This window comes from Siphateles boraxobius, unplaced genomic scaffold (assembly GCF_051911475.1).
Source record: "Siphateles boraxobius isolate OS27281-9 unplaced genomic scaffold, OSU_SipBor_1 13, whole genome shotgun sequence".
Classification (NCBI taxonomy): domain Eukaryota; kingdom Metazoa; phylum Chordata; class Actinopteri; order Cypriniformes; family Leuciscidae; genus Siphateles; species Siphateles boraxobius.
In genome coordinates this window covers 13,696,291-13,708,800 of record NW_027508733.1, presented here as the reverse complement: position 1 = coordinate 13,708,800, position 12,510 = coordinate 13,696,291, and the positions used below count along the sequence as shown (strand labels likewise).

The following is a 12,510-nucleotide window of genomic DNA, read 5'->3' as shown; positions in this document are numbered from 1 at the left end:
CAACATGACGGTAGTATCGTACATAAATCGCCAGGGTGGACTCAGGTCGAGCTCCATGCATTCAATGGCCAGGAGACTCATTTTATGGTCCCAGCACAACTTGCGCTCGCTGAGAGCAGCGCATGTGCCAGGTGCCCTGAACCAGGGGGCGGACATGCTATCCAGAGACAAAATTCTCCCAGGAGAATGGGCTCTCAACCCGCTGACGATTCACTGGTTATGGAAAACCTTTGGCAAAGCGGAGATCGACCTCTTCGCCTCCAAGGAGAACGCGCACTGCCCTCTTTTCTTCACGAAAAGCATGGATGCGCTCGCCCAGAGCTGGCCGAGCGTCCCTTATATGCCTTTCCCCCGATCGCGATGCTACCGCAGGTCATCAGTCGGGTCAGAGAGGAGAAAAACGCAGTGCTGCTGATAGCCCCACTCTGGAAGAACCAAACATGGTTTCCAGATCTGATGCAAATGCAATCTGCACCACGGCCGATTCCACTGAGGCCAGACCTCCTCAGTCAGGCCAACGGGATGATATTTCATCCCCGCCCCGATCTGTGGGCCCTTCATGCATGGCCCCTCAACGGGTTCCCAGGAACCTCACGAGCGGAGCACTAAAAACCATCGCTGAGGCGCGGGCGCCCTCCACGAGACGCTTATATGCCCAGAAATGGAAAATGTTCAGTGTCTGGTGTAATGCCAAGGGCCTGAACCCTGAAACATGCGAGATTACGAACGTACTCGCTTTTCTACAAGGGCTTCTGGAGGCGGGCCGCGCCCCCTCCACGCTCAAAGTATATGTGGCGGCCATCACAGCATCACACGACCCTGTAATGGAACGTCCATTGGGAAGAAACGACCCAATTATTCGTTTCCTAAGGGGCGCTAGGAGGATGAACCCTTCACGCCCCCCCTCAGTGCCGATCTGGGACCTAGCTACTGTCCTAGACGCTCTTAAAGGGCCTCCGTTCGAACCACTCCGAACCGTGCACCTTAAACAGCTCTCGCTCAAGACTGCGCTCTTGCTGGCACTCGCCTCGGTCAAGAGAGTGGGCGACCTGCACGCGCTTTCGACAAGCGCTGCCTGCCTAGAATTCGGACCTAACGACTGCAGGGTCGTCCTTAGACCGAAACATGGGTATATTCCTAAAGTGCTCACCACTCCCTTCAGAGCACAGGTTATCTCCCTAACTGCGCTATCGTCCCCAGCAGACGAACACGACGCTAATCTACTCTGCCCCGTTAGGGCTCTCAGAGTGTATTTGGAGCGTTCTGCCCTATTCAGACAGACAGAACAACTGTTTGTATGCTTTGGCGGCCGTACGAAAGGTTCCGCCGTTTCAAAGCAGAGAATCTCTCACTGGATAGTTGAAGCTATAGCGCTGGCTTATGAAGCTAAGGGACTTCAATGCCCCTGGGGAGTCAAAGCACACTCCACCAGGAGTGTGGCTTCTTCCTGGGCATGGTCGAGCGGGATACCGATCGAGGATATTTGTGCGCCGGCAGGCTGGGCCTCACCGTCCACATTTATCAGGTTCTACAACCTACAGGTCCCGACACTGCATTCCAATGTACTATCAGCATGATGCTAGTTGAACTACGAGTTCGTATCTAGATTATGTATGTGCTTGTGTCACACTGAGCGCCTTCTAGCCGCTCTGTATTCTTTCCCACATATAAAGCTCGCCTCTGCCGGCTAGTTGGATGATAACTTTGCTTTTTTAGCTCAGACACCTGCCTCTGGCTATCATAAGGCGAAGTTCAGCACGCACGGCGTTTTGCATGGTGTTCCCATAGCGTAAGCTACTTACGCAATAGGAGAGACCTCTCGAAAGGGAACGACTCGGTTACTAACTTAACCTCGGTTCCCTGAGAGGAGGGAACGAGTATTGCGTAAGCTGCCGTGCTTGTGCTTGGTTAGTTCGCTTCAGTCGTTTTAACCTAAAGAACTCTCATGACGGGGCGCCCAATATATAGCTCTTAGCCACGCCCATCTTGGCGGGCTCTGACGCGCGCGGGCGCGAAGCGCGCTCATTGGTCGCGCATTCAGAGTCGCCCCGTCATTGGTTCGAGCAAGTTGCCGCAGCACAGCCAATGACCGAGCTGCCTTCGTTCATTGCTGCCAGCTGTGCAGCTGCAATGCGTTTTACATAAAGACTTCAATATTCTCGAGAAAAGGAGTTTTCCCATAGCGTAAGCTACTTACGCAATACTCGTTCCCTCCTCTCAGGGAACCGAGGTTACGTTAGTAACCGAGTCGGTTTCCTATTTTCCACGCCCCCTTGTTATCCTGTCTGCTCGTTTGTCTCTGATTATTTAAGCCCTGTGGTTCAGTCTTGTCTATGTGAGTTCTTGTTTAATGTGTAGCGTTCATGTTGGTTGTTTTGTTCCTGAGTCCTGTTCCCTGTCTGAGTCCTTGTCAAGTTTGGAGTTTGTTAAATAAAGCGTGTGCTGCACTTGGATCAAGCCTCATCTCTACTTCAACCGTACCACGTTTCAGAAGAACTCACCGAACCTAGATCCAGCAGCCATGCCTACCTGGAGTCCTGATGTCCAGATCATCCGTCTTCGCCAAGAGAATCGCGCCATCGAGGATTATGTCGCAGAATTCCTCGAGCTGGCACATCTTGCGCAAATGAGCACAGAGTGCTTGATCTTCTTCCGCGCGGGATTATCGGAACCACTCCGGTCTCTGATGCCCGAACCTGATTCGCACGGGTCTTTAGAGTGGTATATCGACCTGGCCCTGTTGTGGAGCGGCTCTTCGTTTACCATGGGCGTGGAGGAGAAGCTGCGAGAGCCTGCGCTTCACGTCAGCCAGGTCGCGCCCGCGCATCACTCCAGCCCTGCCGAGACCCCGCTCCACAAGCCCGCGCTTCACGTCTGCTCAGCCGAACCCGCGCTTCACGTGAGCCGAGTCGAGCCCGCTTTTCACGACATGCCTGAGCTTCTTCCCGCCGAGACCGACATGCCTGAGTTTCTGTCTTCCGAACCCGCGACTCTCGTCTGCCCAGCCGAGCCCGAGCTTCACGTGAGCCCAGCCGAGTCCAGTGCGTCAAGCGCCGAGTCCATATAAAAGTGAATTTTGCATCCGATGACCCCTTTAAAATAAATAATCTTCATGCTTGAATGCTATGAGACTCACCTGGATCATGGCTAACTTGTGGGATTGTCTTTAGGACAGGTGTTGAAACAGGTGCTTAAAAGAAAACAAACAAAAGGAAGATGAAGGAACCACCAAAGTGTAAAACCACATGTAACATTAATGAGTGAGTGAACTAACTGCATCACATTTCCAGAATAGTTTCCCTCTGAAAGATAAATAAAACCAAAAATGTGATTGAGGAGGTATATTTCACTTACCAAATACAGTAACTGAATGTTTTGTGTGAAACCCCTCGTTGGCTGAGAACAGTTAGTTTATAAAGTCCAGAGATTGTGGTTCTGATGTTCTTTATGGTGAGAGATCCCGTTTGACTGTCAAGCTCCAGTTTGTCTTTGAATCTCACGCTTTGGTCATATATAGTGATGATCTGATCATTAATGTCAGCAATACGAGTCTCTGAAGGTCCAAAACACCACAGAATATAATCAGATCTAAGTGTTTCAGAAACACCAGAGTTCAGAGTGATATAATCTCCCTCCATCACTGATACTGGAATCATTTAATCTGTTTTAGCATCTGGAACACATTCAAATGAGGTTGGTGGTTAAACAGCAGTTTCTATTTCCTCTTTAATCGCAACAAGTTGTAAATATAGCAGAGTGACTTTCATCAGGATAAAACTCTTAACAGAGTACAGCAAAATAACTAATGGTAAATGTAATATTAAATAACTTACCATGGACACAGATGAAAAACAAGATGACAGTCCACATGGGCATTGTATAAGACTGACTAGTATCACTTTAGTTGAGTCTCTATAAAGTTTAGTGGAGGAAGAGCAGGTTCAGCCAATGACTCTCATTACTGCAACCGTCCAGTGTGTGTTACTTTCACAGTCCTGTGGTTTTGTGGTGTTATGTTGGTGATGCACTCACTGCGGATGCGTAGAAACATCTAACATTTTGTTGTATTTTCTGTGCAGATTAAAACAAGTTCCATCGAGTTAATACACTCTTATTGATATTTGAAAGCATGTTTCTAATGATCCCTAATATTTATTAGAATAAAATCTCCAAGGCTCTCTGAGAAGTTTTGCAGGAACAGATTCTGCGTGGACATATGCCCGACAGAACTGAAATATTGTGGAAATAGATTAATAATATTGTCTAATATATCTTATTATTGACCATTATGCCCGCTGTTGCAAATTTGCAACATACCAAATTGACCCCAAATTGACCATTATGCCCGCTGTTGCAAATTTGCAACATACCAAAATTTTGATTTATTTGTTGTGCAAAAGTGAAATTGATAATCTCAACATTATTTACCATCTACTTAAAGGCAAAAACACACATACAACATTTTTTTTTATATACAGTTATATAAATTCAGGCGTTAAGGGGTTAAATAACATAACGTTAATGGCTAATTTGACTTTTAGAATCAAATAGCAAAACATAATTTTCGGGTTTTACCACAGAAGTGTCGGAATGGCATCCACAATCCCGAAATCGACTTTAAAAAGCGGCTTTGGGCGCGGTCATCTGCATGTGTAACGGCGGTTGCGTCTTAAACTTTTCGCGCCGCCAGGTTTTTGTTGCCACAATGCAACACGTGATTTAAAATACGGGTAAAAGACCTGTAAAATACAAATACGGAAAAATCCTTCACATTTATATGGTAGCCTACATTGTACCGGATTTTTACGGATTTTTTTACAGTGTGTCAGAGGTCGCACGCCTCTGGAGCAACTAGGGGTTAAGTGTCTTGCTCAGGGACACATAGGTGTCTCTCAGTGAAGCCAACTATGTATGTATGCAGTATGTAGAAGAACTATGTAAGTTTCTGTTCAAATGGGTACTCGGTTTTGTCCACTGAGTGGCAGTAAAAGCACGTTTTACTTTCTTGAGTGCTGGGGTTAGAAGCCAAAAGGGTCTTAAAATAATGTTCAATTGGCTTCACATGTATGAATGTGTTCACAGTCATATCAAATAGCTCAAAACAGGTCGTCTATCTAGGCTACATCTCTTCTAGAACAGGCCCCTATGGTTGCCTTTATATTTATTTAACGGTTCAAATGGCATGTTCAGAAAAATAAGCATGAAGTTTACATTGACAAATTGCTGTCTGGAGACAGAGGCAGAAAGGAGAAAATTCTTTTGATAGATGCTTCGTCACACCCCGTTGTTCTCATTACAATGGTTGTTTGTGGTTGTGAGAAGTCCTCTATACACTATACACCCCGCGATACATCAGCAGATTAAACTCCATGTCTGAGCTCAGACCCCAGTTTAATGAACCTGCTATTGTTAAATTTAATGGCGTTAAATGATGGACCAAACAGCGCATGCGCTTGAACATTGCGTGCAAATTAAACTTTGAATATAGAAACTGCATTCCTATTCTAAATCTTAGGTCAAACCTCTTCTGTTATCATAATACATTCAAGTATGGTTCAATAAAGGTCCCCAAAATTAGCAGTTATTCACTTTACTGACCATAGCCAGAATAACTTAACTTGTAATCAAGTTCCTCTGTTGCTGAAGATCATTAAGTGTTGTGACGTCATCACCGACACCTGGCGAAACCAACTTTTTTTTTCTACACGCTGGCAGCGGTCGCTTCAGCGTGCAGTCATTAGTCTACTGGTTATTTTGTTTTTGTGTTATTGTTTTTGTCGTTCTGATTCAGCGATTCAAGTCTTCTGATGTGAGTTGAGCGGTTTACAGAGTTTCGTAGGCTACTTAGGCTACCATAAAACACACGGTAGGCCTACTCACACGAGTCATTTCTGCATTGTTTTTATTACGTCGTTTCTGATGTGTCAAGTTGAATAATAATTTAGTGGCAGGTTTGCATTTAGTATTAGTTTAGTAGGTTTGTGTTGTTTAAAAATATGACTAAAATAATCTGTTTTTACCAAAATCACTTAGGCCTATGATAAAGTCAGATCTGGAGTGTCATTTAACAGAGCTGCTGATTTCATGTCAATAGTTGTTTTTTTTCACCTCATTCATTATTCTGATGTCTTTAATCACATGTAAACTGCCACTTTCATCAGCTCATTTCATCAGTAGGCTACTGACATAAACTACACCATTATCACTTTTGAAATCGACAAGATAGGATATCACTTTAAAATCATTTCATTTCAGTCTGTAATAAACCATCTTTCATATACAACACAAATCTAAAAACCAACGAACGAAAACTAAGCTATAAATGAAGCTGAACTGAATTGGTGTGTTATTTGTTGCTTACAACTTTATTTGTCCTTTTGTTTTATTTTAATGTATTATTGGTATATTTTTATATTTGAAAATGAAATCTTTTAATTATGTTTTTTTTATTTCGAATTTTCTATTTCTTTGTCCATTTGTTTATGTGACAGATAAAATAACTTTATTTGTATTGTAATTGTATCCATCTATGAAAATGTAAACAAAACATTGAATGATTAAAATGTGTGCAATAATGAAAACATCAGTTTGCTAAACTGATCATTTTTGTATTAGCAGATCTGCTGTTTCTACCACAGAACTTGAAGCTCCTCCCACAGCAATTCAACAGTGAAGCTCCTCCCACATGCAGTTCACATATAAATGCTGGAATATTCCCATCAAGTGAAGAAGACAGTTGAACATAGAGAACATGAGTGATCCAGAACCCTGCAGAATGGAAGGTGAAGATACTGAAGAAAAAAGAGGTTAGTGTTTATTCTTGATTCGTCATTAATAATGAATGAATGTTAAATTCATCATACTTGTAGTCAGAAAAGTCACAAGTGCTGTGAATAATAACATGGTTAAAGTATCAAATAATATACAGGACACTGGAGCCTGAAACTGAAATGTTCTTTTCTATCTTTTATTTTCCAACAAAGGTACTAAATAAAGTTTTAACTGTCATAAACAAGTTACTGATACACTTCTACATTTTTTGTAAAAGCGGAGACTGGATTCAATTGACTAATGCTTATAATGGGATCATTTCAAAATAATTTTTTTAAAATATCTGAGAGATTGTGTCAGAAACATGAGATTTTTGCCTATATATATAATATTGCAGTTGTCTATGTTCTGGTGTTACAGTAGTTTTTTTTAATGACATTTCTTTTTAATTTTTTAAGGATAAACAGTAAATAAACTCCCTCACGGCTCTAATAACTGGTTTGGAGAATGGATGAATGAAAATAAAACTTTGTTTTAATTCATTTTAGGCTTTATTGAACAGAATGAGGAGAGTGAAGAACTGATTGAAGGAGATGAGAAACATCGTCATGTCACAATGGGAGAAAAAACTTTGAAGAGAGCCAAAAATTCTTGCCCTCAGTGTGGAAAGAGATTCCAATATAAATCAAGTCTTAAACTTCACATGACAGTTCATAGTGGAGAGAGACCGCACACATGTGATCAATGTGGAAAGAGTTTCAGAATAAAAGGAACCCTTAAAGAACACATGAAGATCCACACGGGCGAGAGGCCGCACACATGTGATCAGTGTGGGAAGAGTTTTGCACAGAAAAATCACTTTAAAGAACACTTAAGAATCCACACTGGAGAGAAGCCGCACACATGTGATCAGTGTGGGAAGAGTTTCACACAAAAAGGAAACCTTAAAGGACACATGAAGATCCACACTGGAGAGAAACCACATACATGTGATCAGTGTGGGAAGAGTTTTAAACGTGGATTGAGTCTTAAATCACATCTACGTTTTCATTCTGGAGACAGATCGTTTTACTGTGATCAGTGTGGGAAAACTTATTTTTCAGAATCATCCCTGAAGAGCCACCTGAAAGTTCATACAAAGGAGAAGCCTCACATGTGTTCTTTGTGTGGGAAGAGTTTTAGCAAACTGAGTGGTTTAAAATTACACCAGAAAATACACAGTGGTGTGAAGAATCACATGTGATTTGATTGTGGGACAAGTGTGACAAGAGATTCAGCCAGTCAGGAAACCTGAAAAAAACATAATAGGATCCGCACTGGAGAGAAGCCGTGGATGTGATCAGTGCGGGAAGAGTTTCACATGAAAAGAAGCCCTTAATGATCACGTAAGGCACATAGGTACATAGGGATCAACAGTCAGTGATCAATTGTTAAAACACTGAGAACACTGTTGTAAATTCCTTGTGCTTTTAGCTGCCTGTGTAATATACTCAATTTTCATGGAAACAATTTTTTTTTATTATTATTAAAATCTTTTAATAACTGTAATGTTGACTTATCAATGTTTTAGCTTTAGCAAATAAAATTTGCCATGTTTTTGACCGGCTCACGAATATTATGTTACTACTTAAACCCTCACTCACTTGAGCTGTTGTTTCTTTGCTGTGTGCTACAGAAAAAAAAACAAATGTAATTTCTACATTAAAAACGGTAGTCCAGGCAAAGGATTTCCAGGTAAGTAAATCCTATATTAGTTCTCAATTCAATTTTGTACTCTTTGTGCATTTTCTGACCGGAATACATTTAGCACAGCAGGCAATAATATAAGGAACTAATGTTGAATTCATTAGAATGTTAAGACCTGACCGAATTTGTGTTTTATTGTGTATGTTGGTGTGGATGATTATTTCAGTGTTTGGAGTGATTCTTATTTTTACATCCTCATTTCCTTTCTTTGCTTCTTTTCCTCTCTCTCAGCTCCACCCCTGTAGGATACGAGGGAAGGCTGCAAGGAAAGAAAATGAGGATGGAGGAATCGAATTAAAGCTTTTTTTATATACATTGGAATACTTGATCACTCGAGCTTCACACAGCGTCATCAGCAGCGCTCAAAGGATCTGCCCTTATTAGTTTGGTTATTTAAGAAATTCATAATAAATAATAATTAAGCAAGATACCCTGTTGAAATATGCGAGATGTGTGGTTTATATAAACTGCAAGGGTAAAGTAAATTAAAATTAATGTGACTGATGTGAAGGGGGAGGAGAATTTGTAGGTATGTGCGTCACGTTTAGTCAATAAATCTCTTCTGTGTACATAGATATCCATAATAAAGGCTAGATGTCTCGTCTGCGCTGCTGGCCAATGGAGGTCGACGTCCGCACCTGGCGGCCATCTTGCCACAGGCAGCTCGCTCACTCGTAACATTGTGTTTTAATGGTGCATGCACTTTTTAAATGACCATAACTTGCACAATTTCCTACCGATTTTCAAACGGTTTGGTTTGTTATAAACGTCAGAGATGTAGTTATCACACTGTATACTTATGAATAATAAGTGTATAAATAAATAATCATCCAGAATTATATCCACATTAATAACGTTTGTAAGAAACCAAACTGTTTGTAAATCCGTCAAGATTTCAACGAAATAAGACTATTTTTGTTCGTGCTGATCACTCATCTTACATCAGGTACCACAGAGCCCATCAGAAAGCTTGCCTGTGACAAGATTGCCAATGGTGATGACGATAGATGCTCCGCCGAAAGACATCTAGCCTTTATTATGGATATCTATGCCTGTGTATCCTCGCTCATAATTGCCTTTGCCGCAATGCCGCCCCAGATACTTCGTCTGAATTTTGAGCAGCTTGAGCATAGACATAATAAATACATAGACGCCCTATTGGCTGCTGGAGCGTACGTCAACGGTGCCATATTCCAAGGTTGTCCAGTTGCCAACTTGTATGAAACATCCTACATTCAATCCATATGTGACCACAGCCTGGCAACCTACACTACAACCCAGTTGAGTTGTTGATATCTGTGCAGGACGCAGGAAGTGGAATCAAGCATCACTGGTACAAGTATGAGGAGACCCAGCCAGCACAGCCATGTGGGGCCCACATGGGTTTGACCTGGGCTATCTAACTGGGACCCAGCCATTTTTGTCCATGGTTTCCATGTGGGCCCCACATGGGTTTGCCCAGATGAAATGAACACTGCTCATTTAACAGCCTGTAGGTTGCACACCAATGTTGTTCCAACCATATAACTTTAAACATTAAATCTCTGAGAATTCAGTGGGTTAAAAAAAAGTGATCAATTTTTTAAGGCACTTTTTTTAACTATACTTTTATAAGTTGTTTTCTGCTTGTTGTTTGTCTTGTATTTAAAACAAATTAGCAGATCTATAATAGTTGAGTGCTCAGTGACAACCATCTCACCCTAAATGCCATGAAGATAAAATAACTCATTGTGGATGTAATGAAAATAAAATGGTTCATGAGTTATTGGAAGAAAGTAGTTCCTACAAGACCATCAATGGTGTCTCTACTTGTGGTAGAGATTGTAATACAATGTGTTTCCATCGGTCCATGCTATTCACATCAATTACTGTCACAGTAAGACTCAATCCACCAATCACTGCTTTTGCCCACCATGTGCACTGTATATATATATATGCTTGGATTACTTCCACATTGAATTGCATTGAATACGTGTAGGAATGCGGTCACATCCTGCGTACTAAACAGGCCTATGCTGGTGTGTATTTCTGCATGTTCCAACTGGCTGAATGTGTTATATTGGCCCATGTCTCCCTGAAAGTGCAATATATTATAATTTGCTATAGAAGAACAAAGACTATAATGTATATTGCGGTCACCGCTGCGGTGATGTGGTGACGCGTTCATGTAACATGTAAGGGTGGCGCTGCCAATAAAGCACCTAAAAGCTGTCTCAAAGAACCGGCAAAAGTAATGATTGAATATGTTAGTGTCGGCTGCAAAGATGAAGTTGACGATGCTGACTCGCGATCTTCGCAGCATCTCCAATAGTATCCAGCTGCAGACCCGCAGCACCACCAGTTTCAGAACCCCGGCGCCAGAACCGGAAGTAAGGGGCGGAGCTTACGTTCTAACACCAGCGCCAGGACCGGAAGTGAGGGGCGGAGCTTACGTTCTAAACCGAGTAACGCCACCTAACGTTTTGGAGCGTAATTTGCTTAGACACGAAACGTCATTATTACACACGAAATGTCATACTTTATACCTATTATAATGATACATTAAGGTATAGTACAATAAGCATTTAAAACATTGATTTTGTGTAATATAATTCTATATAGTTATCCGTTTTATTGTATTATGAGAGTTACTTCCTGATCGTGAAAATAATGCTTGAAACTTATGGTCATTTTATATAAAATATACTTTATTTCACAAGAACATGTGCAGCATGCATTTTTCTTTATGTAAAATAATGTCAAAAATCTAAAAAGAGAGAGAAAATCCGGCATTGTTTTAAAAGAAACCATAAAAATGTACCGTACTTCAAATAATAGCCGAGTCCCAAATAGACGATTGTCTCTTTACACGCCTGGTGTGGCTGCAGGTCTGGGTAAGTCCGGTCTCAAATAGAGGTCGGGCCTGTTTTTTAGTTTCAGGTTGTATTAAATCTTCTAAAACCCGTCAGATCGTTGCTTTTTGGCGGAATAGAATGACTGCTGCGCATGACAGGGCGCTTAACGAGCAGAGAGAGAGAGAGAGCCCCGGCCGCGCGCGCGCACTCTCACGTCTTCAAACAACACGAGCACTGTCTTGCTCTTTATTTGTCACATACCAGTTATAGTTCATACAACGAGCAGTGACTCACTGTGTAATAAAAACATACCCTAAATATTATTTAAAAGGTGCAACAATTTTTAATATTTTTAAATACTTGCAAAAATAACCATGCTTGTGTCATTGTAAATAATTCCGCCCCTCCCTCACTTCCGGTTCTGGCGCTGGGGTTCTGGCACTGGGGTTCTGAAACTGGTGGTGCTGCGGGTCTGCAGCTGGATATATCTCAGCAGCCTAGTGAACGCGCCGGAGAGAAATGCACATTTCATACGGATTACATAAACAGAGAGCTGTCTGTTTACTTTTGTTATGAATTGTTCTGTTTAAAAGTAGACATGTCTATGAGGCAAGTAGGCTAGCCTACCTTATACGTTAAGTTTCGGTTCATTTTATGAGACTAGCCCCAGTTCACGCACCGGCGCCTCCGTGCCGTGATGTCCGTCTGCTATAATTACTTCTTTTATTTTTTAAATCCAGGCAATTGGTTGATGAAACATTGATTCAAATTTAGATACAATTAATACAAATCGAAATTCACTTTAAAGAAAGGCTTTGTGCATCTGTTTGATGTCTCTGTGGAAGTTTTAAAGCAGTCTTTTAGTGCCGCTTTTACGGAGCGGTCACCTCCGCGTAACACTGTTTTTTCCTCATAAATGCGAACAAGAAAAATTAAATTAAATGAATATTTTATGTTCTGTGGACAGCCAAACCTTCTTCATCCGGTGTGGGTTTTACTTTTGGTTTTCGCAGTGTAGCCTAATTCACAGAAGTAGCCTATTAAAAATATTTGGACTAAAAGTTAAATATTTTTTGTGTCACGCATGTTTATTTCCCATATTAAATATAAAATGCATGTGTATACAGATATCTTTCTAATGTCTGGACTCCTTTATTAA

General features: G+C 41.6%; 1 protein-coding gene across 4 annotated transcripts; it reads left to right on the top strand.

The window, feature by feature from the left end:
* Positions 1-5,660: 5,660 nt before the first annotated feature.
* Positions 5,661-8,370, top strand: LOC143735478 (uncharacterized). 4 transcript variants are annotated; one of them, XM_077225677.1, is made up of 3 exons: positions 5,661-5,809; positions 6,619-6,806; positions 7,320-8,370. In XM_077225677.1, the coding sequence occupies exons 2-3, from the start codon at positions 6,752-6,754 to the stop codon at positions 8,012-8,014; spliced, it is 750 nt and encodes a 249-aa protein (XP_077081792.1). In that variant the 5' UTR covers positions 5,661-5,809; positions 6,619-6,751; the 3' UTR covers positions 8,015-8,370. The 4 variants fall into 4 exon arrangements, with proteins under 4 accessions (XP_077081792.1, XP_077081794.1, XP_077081791.1 ...); XM_077225679.1 differs by having other exon boundaries at positions 6,616-6,806; XM_077225676.1 differs by having other exon boundaries at positions 5,661-5,866.
* Positions 8,371-12,510: the final 4,140 nt, after the last annotated feature.